The following is a 19,834-nucleotide window of genomic DNA, read 5'->3' on the forward strand; positions in this document are numbered from 1 at the left end:
CAAAAATTACTTTTCTCTGAGTGAGTGGGTGATAGAAACAGATCAGAAACCAGGGACTTATCCCCGGTGTCTCTTCCCCCAACGTCCTGCCTCTACTGAGCCCTTGGCTTGCAGGCATCTAAGCTCTGAACATCATATCTCAGTTTTGTTCCCCTGGTGGACTGTTTACACCTCATGGGCAGGGTCCGCACAACCCAGTCCTGTCAGCTGATAGTGACAATGAGAAGCGACACAGTTACCCAGCTTGTGAGTAACAGAGATGGGACAGCAGCCCTATATCTACCTCTTATCAGTTATGTCTTCCTATCCTATCCCACCTCCCTCCACCCCCAACCCTGCCACTAGACAGACTGAGAGCTCCCTGAGGATGGGGACCTGGTCTGATCCCTCCACCTTCAGGGCCTGGCTCAGGGAAGATGCTTGGAACACAGGCTGGGTGAGCGCACCCGGGGGGGGGGGGGCGGTGTCCCTCAGCTTGGGGGCTTCTAATTCCCTGGCTGCTCCTCCAACTTCTGGCATCCAAGAGATGGGAAGAGAGATCCAGGCCCCAGTGCTCCCCGGCCCTCCTGAAAAGGAAGAGCTGAGTGTTGGCCTCTGCCCTGCAGCATTTCTAGGGTGTGGATGAACTTGGGGGGTTCCTGGCTGGCATTAAGTAGCACAGGATGGCTACTCCCTGTGTGGGGCTCTCATCCACCCCAACACTTCTGGGGGAAGGTCTCAGGGTGGTGCTAACACTTTCCTGACACCTGTGGCTCCATTTCTGCCCTTTTAACAAAGAGCAGATCTTTGGGTCAATGCCTCTAACAGGGAACAATGTCTACTTAGAACTCGATATCTTTGCTTATATTGTCTTTATTTGCCTGCTTAACCTTCTATTTCCGGCAAGTGATACTTGGTTTTCCATTTACAGAAGTGATACAAAACAGATTCCTTGTAAAATAAATTTATTAAGCAAATAGTAAAACAATTTAAAGAAAACTATGAAGTACAGGTGGTAAACTGATATGACAAAAATCCTAGCATTCAGGACTGAAGTTTGGGAAGTCAGACCCTGGGGAATGGAAACTCCTTCACCTCTCCCAGCCCCTGGCTCTGCTCCCAAAGGGGAGATCGGCTGATACTGAGATCGGGGCTCCACTTCTGTGGGGTGGAGCATTATAAGTAAGCCTGTCTTGGGGCAAATCTGCCTTTTTAAACCACTCCAGTAAGCTGGGGGGGAAGATGGTCAGAGGCCATGTTTTGGAAGCTGCCCTGCCCCAGGAGAGTATTCATTTCCACACTGGATCAAACTCAGATCTCCTTGGCCGAGGCCTCCCTCACCGTGGAGCGATAAGATCCAGAGGGCTAAGATGTGGCGGCCTCCAGAGGACGTGCTGCCCGCTGGCCTTTTCTGACTGTAGGTCCCAGCTGCAGGCAAGAGAAGGCCTCTTGTTGCAAGGTGGGGATCAAAGCCACAGTTTGGATGTAATAAGATGGTCTTTTGCCTGGTCTTGACCTCTCGTTATGTGTTTTTCCAGAGGGATGACTTGTGATTCTGGGAAGCAGGATTCCTGTCCTCTCCTGCTAGCACTGCTGACCCTCGTCATCATACCCAGTCTGTTCTTCAGCATCCACAGGACCCTGCACTTCAGTGTTGGCATCTTGGGTGCCGACTGAAGGAGGGTGGGAGCCACTGAGTTTATGCTGTTTCCTGCCTGTCTAGTACCTTGAGTTCTTAATCCAGAATGTGATTTTGGCAGCTTCTTACCCAGGGTGCCCCAACTCCAGTTCTCCACGCAGCAGCCCCGGGCAGCTAAGCAAAGGCACCGCTGAGCTTCCCCTGTGGCATGGGCTCTGTCCACACCCAGCCTGCCCAGGCTCAGATCCAGGGGGAGCTCAAATCCAGAAGGAAAAGGCCTGGGAGGGGCATTCTTTGCCAGGGATGGGGTGTCAACTCAGGTTCTTTGGGGCCTCAGGGTCTTAAGATTCCTCTGAGGTTGGACCTTCCTCAGGGGACTCTGGGAGTCCAGTCCTCCAGGCCCTTGGGATTCAGAAACCCACGCTGGTCCGGCCTTCACGCCTCCAGAAAGCTGAGATCTGCTCCAGGGTGACCCGAGGCTGGAGGCCCCACTCAGGATCAGGGCTTCCCAGCCGCTGCCTCTGGGCCTGGGGGCTCCCTAGATGCACACTGGCTTCTGGCCTCTGTTCAGGTTCGATCCAGCTCACCAGGCCTGAGGCAGGGGGCCTCCAGAAGGTGCTATGGGCTGGGACCTTGGGTGGGATCTGGGGGACTGAGGAACTGGAAGGAGAGTTTGGGGTTGACAGAGCAGGTGGGGCTGTAGCTCGTGCCTCCAAGGTGCCCCCCGGGGTGGGAGGGTCTGGGTCCCGGTCCATCAGCAGGGGAACCGCTGAGCCATACCAGTCCTCGGAGCGCTCTCGGGGTGTGCCCATGGGCTCGATCCACAGCTCTCCTCCAGGGCGCCAGACCAAGGTGGGCGCATAAGTGCTGGGGTCTGGGCGGAGAGAGCGGCGGAACAGGCGTTCAGCCAACACGGCCGTAGTCAGGAGGAAGATGGCAGCCAGGGCAGCCAGGGCCAGCATGATGGGGATGCAGGGCCCGCAGGGCAACAGGGGCCAAAAGGCTGACTCCGATGCAGGAGGCCCCTGCATGTGCCCAGAAGGCTGCTCTGGAGTCGGAGGCATCTGGAGAGACGGGTCAGGAGAGGAAGCACATGAGACAGAGTCAGCACAATCTAGAGAGAGGAGCAGTGGGTCCATAAACAAGAGTGAGGAGACAGAGTCGGGAGAAGCTCAGCGACATCTGGCTGAGAAACAGACCTAGGCAGACAGAGGAGCAGAGAGGACCCAGAAAGGGTGAGAGGAGTCAGATGGCCACTGGCCAGAGAGACGGGGGCCCACCTCGGTCCGCAACCAGGTCTTCCTTCCTGCTCAGAATCTCCAGCCCCCTTCTGGAAGCTCCATTTCCCTCTCAGACTCTAGGGTGCCTCAGACAAAAGGGCCCCAAGGGCTTCTTTCCTCCTGTCTCAGTCCCTTAGGTCTTGCTTGGAAGAGGAAGTGCTGGGTGAGGAAATGAGAGCCTCCCTGCCCAGCCCGGCCCCCGTGTGTGTGACCCGCTCCCAGCCACCTCGGCTGGCGCCCTGGATGCTGCTTCCCCCAACAACTCCCCTTGGAGCTGGGCTTGCTCTCTGAGGCTCCCCCGAGCTTGCTGTTGTGCCGGGTCTCAGGTGCCACCCCTGCACCTGTCCCTGCCTCTCCAGCTTTGCTCTGTCTCTGTCCCCCCATGTCCCCCACCTGCAGGGGCTGCCTCACTCCCTACCTCACCTCTGTCAGTCCCTGGGCTTCTGGCTCAACTTTGGAGTTGCTCTTCCCTGTGTGAGCAGAGGGTGCAGGGCAGTTGTCTCTGATGAAGGCGGAAAGGAGGGCACCACCTATTGTTGAGCAACCGTGCCCTGGGTCCCCCAGCACCCCCGTGGAATGTTTCCAAGGCAACCTGAGGGGATGTGGTCACTGCGGTGGGGAGGCGTTTCCTGGCAAGAGGTGGGGCCGGAATGGGCAGTGGCTCTTTTGAACTCAGTGTCACCCCATAGCCAGGCCCCAGGCCCAACATGCACTCGGAGGCCAAGAAAGAAAGAGACTGGCCCATCCAGAACACCAAGTGTCCTCGCTCTGCCTACTCCCAGGTGGTTTCCCTGCCCCTGCTGTGCGCACTGGGCCCCACCAAACCCACTCCTGCAACCTGCCCCACCTTGCCTTCCTGCTTGTCCCACCTTCTCCATGCTTTTCATGAATGTATATCTCCTTGTCTTCAGACCATTTAGCCTCAATTTTGGTTGGAAAATATCTGTGAGGTGAGGCTTGGGTAGCAAAAAATGTCAGGTCTCTGGGAAGGATCCAGGCTAAAAAACAGGCTGAGGCCCATCTCCAAGATAACAGACATTCGCCATCTGGTCTTTCTCCTGGCGCTTAGGGTCGGAGGAACCTGGGGCCAGGGTGTGACAGAGCATCTCAGCTCCTAGACTGGAGGCCTTTCAGAGATTGTTTAGTTTGGCTCACTCACTGACAGCTGATGACAGGGAAGCCCTAAAAGGGCAGTGTTAGGCCTTAAGTCACACATCTCACATATGTCTGAGGACTGGGGAAACACAGGCATAAATTCCTGGTGTGGCAAGCCACCTGTACAACACAATTCTTCCTAGGTGCGTTAACATTTTGTTTTGCAAAATGACAGCCATTTAATGTGAAAGGCTACAAAAATATGTTGAAATGTTAGTGTCTTACAAAAGATGGTCACAAGGGTAGCCTGACTCAGATTGCTTTGTCCTAGAGGTTTTGAGGGATGGCCAGAAGGCGCACAAAGTGTGACAGGGGGTGGCAGTAAGTGGAAGAAAGAGCCCCAAGGCTCTGGGCCTTATGACATATGCAGAAACCTGATGACATTAGAATTGAATGAGATTATAGGCCTTAAAATAAAACCTGAACTTAATTTAATATCACTGAACAGGACACTTAAAAATGGTTATGATGGTAAATTTTGTTATATGTGTTTATGACAATAAAAATTTTATTTTCATGTTTTTCTTTTTAACTTTTTTTATAGTTATAGTCATTTTACAATGTTGTGTCAAATTCCAGTGTAGAGCACAATTTTTCAGTTATACATGAACATACATACATTCATTGTCACATTCTTTTTTGCTGTGAGCTAACACTAGATCTTGTATACATTTCCCTGTGCCACACAGTACAATCTTGTTTATCTATTCTGCATATGCCTGTCAGTATCTACAAATTTTGAACTCCCAGTCTGTCTCTTCCCACCCGCCTCCCCCTTGGCAACCACAAGTTTGTATTCTATGTCTATGAGTCTGTTTCTGTTTTGTATTTATGTTTTTTTTTTTTTTTAGATTCCACATATGAGTGATCTCATATGGTATTTTTCTTTCTCTTTCTGGCTTACTTCACTTAGAATGACATTCTCCAGGGACATCCATGTTGCTGCAAATGGCGTTATGTTGTCATTTTTATGGCTGAATAGTATTCCACTGTATAAATATACCACATCTTCTTATCCAGTCATCTGTTGATGGACATTTAGGCTGTTTCCATGTCTTGGCTACTGTAAATAGTGCTGCTATGAACATTGGGGTGCAGGTGTCTTTTTGAAGTAAGGTTCCTTCTGGATATATGCCCAGGAGTGGGATTCCTGGGTCATATGGTAGGTCTATTCCTAGTCTTTTGAGGAATCTCCATACTCCACAGTGGCTGCACCAAACTGCATTCCCACCAGCAGTGTAGGAGGGTCCCCTTTTCTCCACAGCCTCTCTAGCATTTGTTATTTGTGGACTTTTGAATGATAGCGATTCTGGTTGGTGTGAGGTGATACCTCATGGTCGTTTTGATTTACATTTCTCTGATAATTAGTGATATTGAGCATTTTTTTCAGTGAAGCTAGAGCACTCCCTTACACCATACACAAAGATAAACTCAAAATGGATCAAAAACTTAAACATAAGACAAGATACAATAAACCTCCTAGAAGAAAACATAGGCAAAACATTATCTCATATACATGTCAGAAATGTTCTCCTAGGGCAGTCTACTCAAGCAATAGAAATAAAAGCAAGAATAAACAAATGGGACCTAATTAAACCTACAAGCTTCTGCACAGCAAAGGAAACCATAAACAAAGCAAAACGACAACCTAAGGAATGGGAGAAAATTTTTGCAAAAAATGAAACTGACAAAGGCTTGATCTCCAGAATATACAAGCAGCTTACTACTTAATAAGAAAAAAACAAACAACCCAATCCAAAAATGGGCAGAAGAGCTAAACAAGCAATTTTCCAAGGAAGAAACATAAATGATCAATAGGCACATGAAAAAAGTTTTATTTTTAAAAGAAATTTCAAATAAATAAAACCTGAAAATTGTTATGTATGTTCTCTTGCAATTAGTCTTTAAAAAAATAGAAGCACTAGAGGGGTAAACGTTATTAAAAACCAGAAAGATCAGACATGATTTTTTTTGTTCCTAAGGCATCAAACTGGCTGATTCTTCACTGTCTTTCATCACTTACAGAAAGGCTTTAAAAGTTTTAACTGGTTCCCCTAAGAAATTAAACATAGAATTACCATACGATCCAGCAATTATATGTCTACATTGTGCAATAGAACTGAAAGCAGAGACTCAAACAGATATTTTCATACTGATGTTTATACCAGTGTTATTCACAGAAGTCAAAAGGTGGAAACGACTCATCTGTCCATTGATGGATGAATGGATAAACAAAATGCGATATATATATGTATATATAAAATATATAACATAGTATTTATATTCTGTATAAAATATTATTCAGGCCTAAAAAGGAATTAAATTCTGAAATACGCTGCAACATGGATGAACCTTGAAAACATTATGCCAAGTGAAATAAGCCAGTCACAAAGGGACAAATACTGTATAATTCCACTTATTTAAAGTCCCTAGAATAGTCAAACTCATAGAGGAAGAAAGTAGAATGGTGGGTGCCAGGGGCTAGGGGAAGCAGGGATAGGAAGTTAGTATTTAATGGGTATAGAATTTCAGTTTGAGGAGATGAAAAGATTCTGGAGATGGATGGTCGTGATGGCTGCACAACTATGTGAATATACTTAATGCTACTGAGCTGTACACTTAAAAATTGTTAAAATGATAAGTTTTATGGTGTGTGTGTGTGTGTGTGTGTCTGTGTGTGTAGGTATATATATAAATAACCACAATGAGAACTTTATTTTTTCCAGATTTTTTTAGTTTTTTTTTAATTTAAAAAACATTTCTTACTGAAGTATAGTTGATTTACAACGTTGTGACCACAATGAAAACTTTAAATAATAATACAGAAAATTGACACATCGAGAAGAAAATTATTATAATCTCCTCACTCCCAAATAAACCTGCATTCTTTTTTACAGGCTTCTGCAGGGTTGGGATCAGAACCCAGGTGTCCTGACCCCTAAGTTCCTCCCACACCACCACTCAAGAAATTCTGAAAAAAGGAATCAGGAAGTTACTCAAGGAGTGTGTGTAATAGGGTAGCCTCTGGGTCAGAAGTCTAGAAAACAGGCCTTTGGGGAGGTGTCTTCCAGTTGGAATTTTGGAGTCAGGGATGAGCCTGGCTGTGCCTGGTACCAGCAAAACTTGATTTCTCATAGACAAGGCAGCTGGACTATGCGCTGCTGTGTGCAGAGTTCTGCCCGTAGTGCTCCTTGTTTCTAAGTGTATGTGGTGGTTTAAAAATATGTCTTCAAATTCCTTTTCACTCCTCCTGTTAAAGGTAGTATCTAATCCCCTGACTCTTGAATATGGGCTAGCTAGTGACTTTTTTTTTAACAAACCATTTTTTAAATCTTTATCTTTTTGTTGTTTTGTTTGGTTTTTTTTGGAGGGGTAATTAGGTTTGTGTATTTATTTTAATGGAGGTACTGGGGATTGAACCCAGGACCTCATGCATGCCAGCATGCACTCTACTGCTGAGCCATACCCTTCCCACCATCACTTCTAATGACTAGAATATGGTGGGAGTGACAGTATGGCTTCCAAGGCTAGGTTAAAAATAGGGATAGAGTTGTTCCCATCTGACTTGGTCTCTTTCCCTTTTCTTCTCTTTCTCTCTCTGGCACCATGTGTGAAGAAGCTTAAGACACAAATAGGTGCCCTGGTTAAAGTCCCAGCTAGGGTCCCAGCTGACAGCCAGCCTCAACTCCCTAACTCATAAGCGAGCTCCTTTCTAGATGACTCCAGCCTCAGCCTTCAAGCCACCTCAGCTGACGCCAAGTAGAACAGAGATGAGCTATCCCCACTCAGCCCTGCCCAAAATGCAGATTCATGAGAAAAATAAACATTGCTTTCTTAGGTCACTAAGTTTGAGGGTGGTTTGTAACAGGGAAATAGATATCTGGAACATTCTACATCAATGGTTCTCACCAGGTGAGCAACGACAGTGCTTCAGAATCACCTGTGGGGCCTTCAACTCTTCATCCCTGTTCTCCCCACACTGCACCCCTATTCTATCACACTGTCTTGGGGCCTGGATTGGGGGTGGTGAGGAGGAACTCAGCAGCCACAAGAGCACTGAGTTGGTTGTAATCCCACAGGTGATTCAGATATGCCCTCCCTCTGGTTGAAATCCACTAGACGGGCTCTGTCCAATACAATAGCTGTTGGCCACATGTGGTTCTTCAAATTAATTCAAATAAAATAAAGTAAAAGATTCAGTTCTTCAGTCTCACTAATTACATTTCATTTCATTAATCTGCTAATTACATTGCAGCTAGTGGCTACTGTATTGGACAGCGCATCTGCAGACCATTTCTGCCATCACAGAAAGTTCTCTTGGACAGTGCTGCACAGAACCTGGCTTCCCAGAATGGGCTGAGGACCAGGTTAGCATCACCCGGGACAGCATCAGAATGCAAACTCTCAAGCTCTGCCTAGACCTACTGAATCAGAAGCTGCATCTTATCAGGATACCCGTGATGTGCAGGCACGTGAGTGTTTGAAAAGCACAGCACTAGCCAGCAGGTCTAAACCTTGGGGTGCACGTTAGAAGCACCTGGGGAGATTTTTTTTTAAAAGCCTGAGGCTGAAGTCACACCTCAGACCAAGTAAATCAGAATCTCCTGGGGCAGGGGGGACCCAGGCATCAGTCATCGCTAAGGTTTTCCAGGTGATTTCAATGTGTAGCCAAGGTTGAGACCTCCTGCCCTAAGTCTGTATCCTCTGAGGGGTCAAATAGCTTCCGCCCTGCAGTGGGCGCTTGTTGGATTGCTTGACTGGTGCCATTATTTGAGGAATTGTCTTTTCTGAGTGGTGGCAGTAAGAGCTGTTGTATTCCTACAACATCAGCTCCCCCTACTCCCTTAACCATGAGTTACTGGGTGGAATGCCTCAGGCAGGCTGGACCAATTAGTTCTTTCCCTTGGAATTTTGGAAGTGAGACTGAATGTCTCCAGGTAACTGAATCTGTTAGATGTGAAAGTTGGGAACTGTCAGTGTTCCCTCTCCCATCACAGGGAACTGAGAGAAGAGTATTGGAGAAAAAGAGATGTCTGATGGTGTTTGAGTCTCTGATTTCAGTTCCTTCCAGATTCCCAGCCTTATTCTTGTCCTTGGGTTCATGAGTCCTTATGATAAACGTCTCTTTGTGCTTAATAGTTTGGGCCGGGTTTCTGTGACCTGCAACCCCAAAATGCTAATTTATATGCTCCTAGGTGTGTTAATTACATTGCAGAACAGAATTTCCAACTAGATTGGGGGTGCAGATAACTCAAAGGTAGTAAGTAAAAACTAGCTTTACGTACAGAACATTTCTTTTTTGTACTTTTCTGTATTTGTGTAATATTTCATAATAGTAGGAAGGCTTCCTGGATAAAACTCTCTGATTTCTTTGGGGTGCGGTCAGACAGGAGAGGGGAAGAAGCAGGCTTTCCCAGCAGTGCAGCCTCTCTGGGGAAACCTGTGTTTGCAAAACTGGAGTTCTGGGCTATGTCTTCTCCAGTTAGGGAACGTGGGCCACAAAGGAACAGAGATTTGGGGGGTTGGTGAGCTACCCTCTGGGATTCTGCTGTCTTTCAGCCTAAAGGACTTGCTAACTGATTGCCAGGTACCTCCTTCACTTCTGCTTGGATCCCACCTGCCCAGTCTGGCCATCCTTACTTCTTAACAGTTCTCTGAGGCCCAGAACTGAGCCCCATCAGGAGATAACGACTTGATGGATGTCGAGGCAATCAGTTGAGCTGAGTGTGCTTGGGGGCAGCTTTTGTGGGTCCCATTTCTCTGCCATGATGCCACTTGGCAAGTCAGTGAAGTATGTTCCAGAATGAGGCTTTCAGTGGCCAGCACCTGAACCTACACCCTGTGACACACTGCTGCCCTCCAGATGTTTCTAGAAGAAAGGAGGGCCCAAGAGGCGACCACAACTTTCCCAACTCCTATCGATAATGGGCCTGATCATACTCAGTTCTTAGCCTGATTTTGGTGGAAATGGATGCTCTCAAGAAAACACTGAACTTCATATCCTCCACAACATACCTGGCCATCACTGCCCCATTCATCAGAAAGGATTACTATTTCCATGGGCTGCTAATCACCTGAGATCCAACTGGAGGACTCACTTGTATTCAGGTTTCAGAAAACTCATTCCTCCAAATTCAACCATCTTCTAGCACTCCTGTCTCCATGCCAAGGGGTCTCACCTGGATCCCAAACACATCACTGTCGCACTTTCTACAGGTAGCAAGACTGGGAGACCAAACTTTATCTATTTATTATTATTTCTACTGAGCAATAATTTGCATACTATAAATTTCACCTTTTAAAGTATGCTATTCAGTAGTTTTTAGTGTATTCACAAGATTGAGCAACCATAAGCACTTACCTAATTTCAGAACATTTTCATCACCCCAAAAGGAAATCCTATACCCATTAGTAGTCACTCCCCCTCCTCTCCCCCCCCCCACCCCCACTTCTGGTAACTACTATCTGCTCTCTATGAATTTGTCTATTCTGGACATTTCATATAAATGTATTCATGCAATATGTGGTCTTCATGTTTTGCATTTTCACATAGTTTAATGGTTTCAAGGTTCATCCGTGTTGCAGCATGAGTCAGTACTTCATTCCTTTTTTTTTAATACCTGAATAAATAATATTCCAGCACATAGATATACAAGTTTTCCCCACTCTCTGAAAGTAGAGCATTCCTGTGAAACCTTCCATATGCTGAAATGGTGTAAAGTGAAGAAGCAATGATCTTAGGACACATCTTACTAATAGCTGCACAAAATAAATCGAGATAAAGCACAGATACCCACAGGCACAGTTGAAAGCTATGGTGGCTGGATGCTGAGAGGCTGAGTGACGTCTTCCCAGAAGGAGCTTGGCGGTGACACCCCCGTGTTTGGGGTGCTCCATGCCTCTACAACCACTTGCTGCAAAAGGAACACACCGCGACTCTCACTTTTTGCCTTTTATTGTCAAAGTGAAAGCCTTCGGAATTCTTCCGGTCAGCGAAACCCGTACTGATGCAGGTCTTCGGTAAGAGCGAAGTGGCGTAAAGTGAACTGTCCAGAAGGGCGGGGGACGCTTGTGCTGCATTTTGTTCCTCCGTTCCTCAGCTGATGGCCATGCGGCGGCTTTCACTCTTCGGCTATCACAGGTACTGCTGCTAGGAACATTCAGGTACAGGTGTCTGTGGGGGCATATGTTTTCAATGTCTCTTCAGTATATACCTAGGAGTAGAACTTCTTGGTCATATAGTAGTTCTGTGTGTAACTTTTTGAGGAACTGTGGGTGGCCCAATTTACAAGTGCTGAGTTCATCTACTTCTTACTTTCTGCTCAGAACTCCACGCTCCTCCAGCAACAACAGCTCCACACCGCCCCCTCCACAGTGTTGGGTACCACTAGGAACCTGGCTCCTGGGCAAAACGCGGAGGCCACCAACCTCAGGCAAGGAAGAACCAGCAGCGGACACCAGAGCAGGCAATTCTTTGGGGAGACTCTCCTCTCCTCCTGCCATGCTCATGCTACCCATCTTGGCTGAAGCTTAAAGACTTCTGCTTAAGCAATGTTACTGACACCAGAGTTCTGGACTTTATGCTTCAAGCGGGCTTCACCCATGCCCCCACAAGCCCCATCTCACCGCTGCCTACGAGCATGGTGTGCTTGGACCTTGCCACGCCCACCTGGGGACCAGAGGCAGCGTGAGGGATAACTAGGAACTTCATGATTTTTCTCATTTCCACTGGATGGAGCCACTCCTTAGAACATGAGACTATTGTTTTACTTGTGCACACTTCATCGATATAAAAACATTTCCTTGGCTCTCACCATGCACCAGGCAGTGTTCTGGAGTGAACTCTAAGAGGTGGGTACATCTACCACCTTTTCTTTTAAGATGAGAAAACAGAAGCAGAGAGAAGTAAAATAACTTGCTCCAGGTGCTCACTTCAGCAGCACATATACTAAAATTGTAGAAAAAGAGAAGATTAATATGGCCGCTGTGTAAGGATGGCATGCACGTTGGTGAAGTGTCTCATATTTTTGTGACTGAATCTCTACAAATTCTTATCAAGGGGGAAGGCAATGCTTAAGTCTGCATCACAATCACCCTTCCTTACTGCGTGCTTCTCCTGGTAACTTATTGTCTCGTCCCATCCTCAACATCCTCTTTTGTCTTTAGCTGAAGATAGTATTTAAGGTGAGGGCTTCAGCCATTTTGACAAGTTACCTAGTTTTTCTGGGTCTCTCCCATGTATGTATATGTGTTATTAAACTTTTGGTTTTTCTCCTGTTTAAAAAAATAAATAGAGGGGGAGGGTATAGCTCAGTGGTAGAGCACATGCTTAGCATGCACAAGGTCCTGGGTTCAATGCCAGTACCTCCCTTTAAAAAAGTAAATCAATATAACAAAAATTTTAATTTAATTAAAAAAACTAACTAACCAGGCTCATAGCTTCTGAGTAGCAGTGGCTGGATTCCAGCAGTCTGTACTCTTCCCCAGCACGTCACGCTATCTCTGTCTTAATGCATTTGCAGAATGCATCATGCATGAGAGCAGATGACTGAACCTTATGTGATGTGTAAAGGAAACCAAATCTGCTCCTATTCTTAGATGAATTCTTCCTGACTCATAGCAAGAATGAATGCATCCTGGTGGAATGACCTCACCTCACTCCCACTCTGATAGCAGCTTATCCAGCACGTATGAGTCCTGGATGTGGCTGATCCTCAGATGGACGGGGATTTCCTCCCTCTGCATATGACATTATCATATGTTCTGGAGAGTGATTATTTTTGCAAGGAGGAGGGAAACAAAGGAAAACTAAACTAAACAAAGTGAAAAGTTGTAGCTGATCAAGAAATTCAGTAAAGGGGGTGGAGACTAAAAGCAAAAACCCAGAGATTAAAAAAAAAGTTACCACATAATTATATCTTGATAAAAGGAGATTAAAATCAGCTTTCCAAGTGACTTTAACTTCAGTTGTTTAAGCCAACTTAACACAAAATTCTTTTTCAAGTCTTATAATGCATTTGACAAGATCTCTGGGATCTGAACTCAAGCTAAACCATAAGATAAAGCTAACTGCAGATGAAAAAGATAAGGTTGCCTAGACCAACTTTATCTGAAAGAGACCAAAAAGGAAGGCCGTGTTTTGTGAAACTCTCAAGGGAGAAGAGAGTAAACATTAACATTACTTCCATGTGCCAGATCTGTGCCCGGGAGTTGACAAAAATTGATTTCATTCTCCCCAGTTTTCAGATGAAGAAACTGAGGCTCAGTAGGTCATGAAGTAAGTAAGGACTGGAACCAGGCTTTAAACTCATGTCTCTTTATAACACAGTATTCTGTCCATGAATTACTGGTGCATCACTATAAGTGTCTGACTCAAAAAATTATTAATTCATTCTGTAATATATATATATATTGACTCATGACACTGTATACCTGAAACTAATATAATGTTATATGTCAATTATATCTGGATTTTAAAAAATTATTAACACTGTGCACTTAACCTACCTGAATCTGGGTCTCCAGATTCACTAGTTACTTCCCTAGAAATGATCCTACCCACTTCTAGCCTGACAGTTTTGAACAAAGAGTATTAGTATATAAAGAAATTGTATTTGTACCTTACCCTTTAAGAAAGGCAGACTTAATTTTTTTCAAGATTGGTTTAAAAAACAACCCTCAATTCACAATAGGAAATAACATTTTATATCAGGACCCAGTACACACAGTATAGAGTGTTAACTGCACTATTTCAAGAAACAATATTTAACTTTGTTACATGCAATGCTCTCTTATTTTCTTTATCATTTCACTTTTAAACTATGCTGCTCTTGAGCTGTTAAGTTGATTTCATGGTGCCACGAATGGGTTAAGACCTACAGTTTGAAAAACACTGTCTTTGAGGATTTTGGTTGATCTTGAAATTTTTTTTCTCATTTTACAAATGCAGAAATATAGGCTGCAAAGAATGAAGTGACTTCTTTAAATTCACACAACTAAGAAGAATTAGAGCACCTCATCCCAGAATTCTGTCTTTATGTCCAGTATTCTTCAGAATACAGTTTCTCCAGAGGAGTTATAAATAAGAAACTAAAAGGGGGAGGGAGGGTATAGCTCAGTGGTAGAGCTCATGCTTAGCATGCACAGTGTCCTAGGTTCAACCCCCAGTACCTTCATTAAAAAACTAACAAAAAACCCCAAGAAACTAAAGAAAACCCATATGCAGTCCTGCGAGAAGAGACACGGCTGTGTGAAGAGACAAAGGCGCAATGTTTCACAGAGGTCTTGCTGCAGCTGAGGCATTTGACAGTCATTCCTGGGGGGCTCCGGCTCTGAGGCAGGTGAGATGCAGTAGCTGGGAACTGGAGGTGGAGACAACACAGTCCCTGCCTTAGGATGGACTACCGTTTCATTGTCTCATCGGTGGAGGCGTCCATGTAAACAGATAAATTACAGTGCAGGGTAATTAGAACCACACTAGTGAAGTAGGGGGCACAGCTGGCAGCCAGAGAAAGGTGCCACGAATTCTGTTCCAAGTGAGGGGCTGGGAAGAGAAGGGAGCTGGGGAGAGAAGGCTTGGTGGCGAGTGGGGGTGATGGTGGCATGGGCCAAATGTCGAGAGGAGAAGGGACTGGGTGGGCAGGAGGACGAGAGCGTTTTAGGCAGCTGGAGTAGCAGGAGCAAACTGCAGGCTGCTGAGGGGCTGGCGTGTGGGACATGGCGGGCAGGAGGGTAGTAGGTAGTGCCAATTTAGTGAAGTCACTTCTCTCATGAGACTTTGGTTTATTCACTGGAACAGTGAAGGGTGAGCAGGAAAGCAATGTTCACATTTGTTTTTGTGGTAAAACCCTTTGTTCAGATGAAACCTTTGTGAAGGCCCAATGTGTAAAGGAGGAGGTGGAGAATGTTTTGTTTTTCTTCCCCTTAACAGGAAACACATCTGCCGTTGTTTAGAAATATATTGCGAAAAATCCTTGATGGGGGAAGGCGCAGATTCTCACCCTATGGTCTGAATGTGCACCAGGACTTGGAGAAGAAGACAGAGCTGCTTTGTCTGAGGGAGGGAGTAGCTCTGAGGCAGTGGAGGTGTGGGGGGCAGGCAAGAGGTTATCCAGCAAAACGGGAAGGTTCACAAGGCTCCTGCCATGGCCTTCCTTCTCCAGGCTCACCCATAAAGTCTATTCTCCGCTTTATCAAAATCTGGAGCGATGAACCCTTTTAAAAGGCAAAACCCTTTCAATGGCTCCCGTCACTCTCAGAAGGACTCCAAACTCCTGATCACAGCCTCCAGGCCCTGCACCCTCTGTCCACTGGCTGCCGCCCAGACCTCACCTCCCGCTCACTTCCCACCAGCCACCCTACCCTCCCTGCTGTTTCTAAATTCATCCCACACACTTCCTGCTCAGGGCTCTGGTACTTATTGTTCCCTCTGCCAGGCCCACTCCTCACCCAAATATCTGTATTTCTCTCCATCACTTCAACTGGGACTCTTTGCAAATGTTACCCAAGCAGAGGGCGCTGCAGCCAGAGGAGCGGCTTCCCCACCCCGCTGCACACTCTCACTCTGCTTTGATGACTTCTTCATAGCACAGATCGCGCGGTAGTTGTTCATTTGTTGACTCCCCCCTCTCAGCACCCCCACTGGAGTGAAAGCCTGCAACAGCAGAAAGCTTGGGAAGACTTTCCCGCCTGTAGGACTCGGGAAGGGGTGTCCTTTCACTGCTTGTAGGATTGGGACAGGGAGGCCCCCAGCTGGCACATGGGTTCAACGTGGAACAGTTCAAACAGGACCGAATGAGGTGGAAGCAGAGGTGAGGCCTTCACCTGCTTCCTTCTGGCTACTCAGGTGCAGTGTCAGTGCAAACCCAGCGCATAGATTGTGAACTTCAAGACGTAGAAGTCACCCAAGGAAACTATAGGCATATGAAATGAGAAGCTTGAAGTCAGAGAGGATTGGGGAACACCAGCGTTTGATGGTTGGTGCAAATAAGAGGAATCAGGCAAAGAAATAGAGAATGGAGTGGTCTGGGAGGTAAACAGCAGGAGGACTGATGCACACGAAGGCAAGACAGAAATTTCAAGGAGTGGTTAATGCCTCTGAAAAGTCAAGAAAAGGACAGGCTTCAGTTTCCTCAGCTTTAGCAACCAGAGGTTCCTTAATAATCTTGACAGAGAAAGTTTTAGTGGATTGAGGGAAGCTGGAGACAGGCTGCAACTGGTTAAGGAATGAATGGCAGTGAGGAAATACAGCCAACAAGAACTGGATGTTTCGAGAAGTTTGGCTCTAGAAAGGTAGAAAATATTCCAGTAAGTAATATTTATGGGGAATGTAAGAAAGCAGGGGTTTTGTTTTTCATCCTAGACAAGGAAGAGACATGAGCATGAGTTAGAGGAAGAGGCTGAATATTCAGGGAAGAGAAGATAATTGATGGAGCAAAGTCTCAGAAAAGATTGGCAAGGATGTTTCAAGTAGGTTTGGGAGCAGGGAACTTTAAGAAAGAGAGAAGAAAATAAAGAGTGAAGGTATAGGTTAGTTTCTGTTGGGGGGGCAGGTATAGAGTGAAATTTGAGGAAGTTAACACCACACCTTTACTTTTTCAGTTAAATAAGTAAAGTTATTTGCTGTATCAGTCAGGTTCTACCAGAGAAAGAACCAGTAGGAGGTATACGTACATATATACAACAAGAGATTTATTGCAAAGGATTGGTTTATGCAACTGTTGAGGCTGGCTAGGCAAGCCTGAAATCTGGAAGCTTCCAGGCAAGAGGAGATGCTGCAGTGTATAGGTAGAATTTCTTCTTCCTCAGGGAAACCTCAATTTGGCTCTTTTTTTTCCCTGAAGATGAATTTATTAGGTTATCAAAACCCATGCTTTTAGTAACTTCATTTTCTTTTAAAATTTTTTTCCAGCTTTATTAAGGTATATTTGTCAAAATTCTAATGTATTTAAAGTGTACAATGTGATGATTTGACGTACGTAATGAGTCCTCCAGCTCCCAATGCAGAGCGCAAAAGGGGGAGCTATTTCGAGGGAACACAGGGCCAGGCCTCTTGAGCAGCCCCAAGAGTAGAGAAGCCCCAACCTGTGCAAGCTGATGCAGGTCCCTAACAGCAATCACCAACAAAACCAATCCTCTAAGTAATGCAAGGCTCCCTTTTAGGCTGCACCTCATGGATTTCAAGAAAGTTTTTGGACCAATAAATTCAAGTCCAGCCAATGAAAGTGTGCAGTCCTTGGTGTTATCAGGAATTTGGGCTTGTACGTGCTGGGGAAAGATAGCAAATACAGGCCGATTACTAACATACGGCATATGAGAGAACACTTAAGGATCACTTCAGGTAGGAAGGCTATATTGACATGTTTACATGTTTAACATGTCACACATGTTTATTTCTTTCAGGGAAAACAGTAGGGAGAGATGAAAAATGAAAGAGGCAACTAACATTACATGTTCAGGTACTCTTCAAAATGACCTCATTGAATTGTGACAATTCTATTGGAAAGTAGTAGCATTATTTCCCTTTTCTTAGATGAAGTGACCATGATAGAAGGCCGTTGCTATGTTTGTAGGTGATGAGAGTCACAAGGACAGATGTCAGAGGTCACCGTGTCCCCTCCCCCAAACTTACACCCCTGTCTATTCCCCAGGATTGAATAACTGAGCAAATCCAAGCAAAAAGAAACTTTTCTCCCTGATTCTCTGCTTTAGTTTGTCATCAAAAGGAAACTCACCTAAAAACCCTCTAAATCTTAGTAGAACAAATTAAAATGAGATCATTGTACTTAGTACAAAACTAAAGCTAAGATAAATTACTTCATTCAGTCATATTATAAGTATTTATTAAGTGCCTATGATGTATCAGGCACTCTGCTAAATGTTATTTGTCCAAAGTCACAAACAGTATGTAGCAGAGCCAGGATTAAACTCAGGTCTTTCTGATGTTAAAGCCTGGGCATTTTTCACATATTCATGATTTTCAAACATCTTAGAAACAAGTCTTACAAGGAATTCCAATATGAGGATCACACAGTTGGAAAACCATGTCATGCTTCCACACACAAGTTTTGACAAATGCATACACCTGTGTAACCCAACTCCTATCAAGATATAGGACTTTGCCACCATCCCAGAAAATTCCCTCTGGGCCCTTCCTAGCTACTTCCTGCCCCCAACTCCCAAGAAGCAATTACTCTTCTGACTTTTTTACCATAGACTAGTTTAGCTTGTTCTGCACTCAATCTGTTGTGTCACTACATATCATATAGTGTTTAGATAGGTTTATAAAAATGTAAGACAATGCTGCTCTTCCAATTATTTTTTGCTTTGGAAAATAGTCTTTTAAAAATTAAAATGCTATATATGTAATATGTAATTTTTTTTGTTATTGTAATTTTGGCAATTTTTAATGGAAATATAATTCACATAACCTAAAACTGACTATTTTTAAGTGTACCCTTCAGTGGTTTTTAGTATATTCACTATGTTGTACAATTATCACCACCGCCTAATTCCAGAACACTTTCATCACCCCAAAAAGAAATTCCATACCTATTAGAAATACTCCCAGTTCATCAGTCCATCACCGTCTCCTGGCAACTTTCTGTTTCTACAGATTTGTTTCTGTAATTTTAAAGTGCGTTAATAAATATTTCAAACTTGTGTTACTTTCTAACACAGTAAATATGGATAGACAAAACCTATATAAAGCAAAGAGCTTTGGGGCCTCAATTTCTAAGAACGCAAAGGGATTCCAAGGCCCCAAAATTTGCAAACCACTGGTCTAATATTTGGGGCTTGTTTGTTTTGTTGTGTTTCTTGATAGGTTGGACATAATGTCTAAACCAGGGCCCTACCAGGAGCTCAAAGATGGGATGGTCATCCCTGATTAAGATTCCAGAAGGGATGGGGAACTACTTAACAGTTGACGACTGAACCCATATGACATGGGACCAAGGGTGAAGTTGACTAAGTAACAGACCATGACTTTACCATCCACTCCGACGTGTTGAGTGCTGAGTAAGGAACATCCAAGCTGCTGTCCTCAGCTCAACCATGCGACATAAGGGGACACATGTCACCTGGTCCCTGCACCTCATGTAGCGGCTTGGGGCTCAGCAAGAGATGAGTGCAACGTGACCGACCATAATCCAGCCAGTGTGGTCTAGACCTAAATAAGTGACCAGAAGTTAAAGCACCATTGACTGGCACTGACGTCAAGTCCTGAAATCCACAAACGATTCCCGCCCCACAGGCGCAAGAAACAACTTCTGAGGCAAGAAAACTGTAAAACTGAAGATCACTACGAGTCGTTTAGAATAATCCCGTTTCCATGCAACATTTTCCTTATCCCTATAACGTGCCTTATTCTGCCACTTAAAAAAAAAAAATAGCGGCAATTGTATTCAGTTTCAAGAAATTTCTGGATAAATCTATTGCCTTCGATCTCTGCTTGATTCCTACCAAAATTAGTAGTTATTTGAAGGGGGATAGTGAGGCGAAAAGTCTACACTTAAAGCAAATCTACATCTCGAAACGCAGAAGGTAAAGGGAGCCCATTGCCAGGAAGCGCTCACCAGCTGCCCCGACAGCCAAGGTCGCCGAAAACTCGGGACTCTGGAGTTCACGCGGGACCGCCGGCCCTGACGTCAACGGCCAGGTAGCCGACGTGCGCGCATGCGTTCTCCGCCAGGGCCCACTTTCTTGCCGGGCCCGGAGGGGAGCCCTAGAGGGCGGGATAGTTGCGAGGTACGAGCAGAGGCTTCCGGTGGCGAGTGGCGGT

At 45.3% G+C, this 19,834-nt stretch overlaps 1 protein-coding gene, 1 long non-coding RNA gene and 1 other non-coding gene across 8 annotated transcripts; 1 reads left to right on the forward strand and 2 right to left on the reverse strand.

Moving 5' to 3' along the window:
* Positions 1–927: 927 nt before the first annotated feature.
* Positions 928–4,526, reverse strand: C18H16orf54 (chromosome 18 C16orf54 homolog). Of its 6 annotated transcripts, none has more exons than XM_074346094.1 (2): positions 3,322–4,526; positions 928–3,037 (listed from the first exon to the last, which is right to left on the reverse strand). In XM_074346094.1, the coding sequence occupies exon 2, from the start codon at positions 2,755–2,757 to the stop codon at positions 2,029–2,031; it is 729 nt and encodes a 242-aa protein (XP_074202195.1). In that variant the 5' UTR covers positions 2,758–3,037; positions 3,322–4,526; the 3' UTR covers positions 928–2,028. The 6 variants fall into 6 exon arrangements, with proteins under 6 accessions (XP_074202195.1, XP_074202193.1, XP_010970782.1 ...); XM_074346092.1 differs by having other exon boundaries at positions 928–3,041; XM_010972480.3 differs by having other exon boundaries at positions 928–2,682; positions 3,317–4,526.
* Positions 4,527–10,992: 6,466 nt separating this feature from the next.
* On the reverse strand, positions 10,993–19,794 carry LOC123613497 (uncharacterized). The gene is made up of 2 exons (XR_012500294.1): positions 19,629–19,794; positions 10,993–12,001 (listed from the first exon to the last, which is right to left on the reverse strand). It is a non-coding gene; the product is annotated as an uncharacterized LOC123613497 (long non-coding RNA).
* On the forward strand, positions 11,978–12,082 carry LOC123613502 (U6 spliceosomal RNA). The gene has a single exon (XR_006720866.1). It is a non-coding gene; the product is annotated as a U6 spliceosomal RNA (small nuclear RNA).
* Positions 19,795–19,834: the final 40 nt, after the last annotated feature.

This window comes from Camelus bactrianus, chromosome 18, assembly GCF_048773025.1.
Source record: "Camelus bactrianus isolate YW-2024 breed Bactrian camel chromosome 18, ASM4877302v1, whole genome shotgun sequence".
In the NCBI taxonomy this organism is placed as follows: domain Eukaryota; kingdom Metazoa; phylum Chordata; class Mammalia; order Artiodactyla; family Camelidae; genus Camelus; species Camelus bactrianus.

Coding starts and splice junctions, on each gene's coding strand:
- C18H16orf54 (XM_074346094.1), bottom strand. CDS start 2,757: ATGGACCCACTGCTCCTCTCTCTAGATTGTGCTGACTCTGTCTCATGT.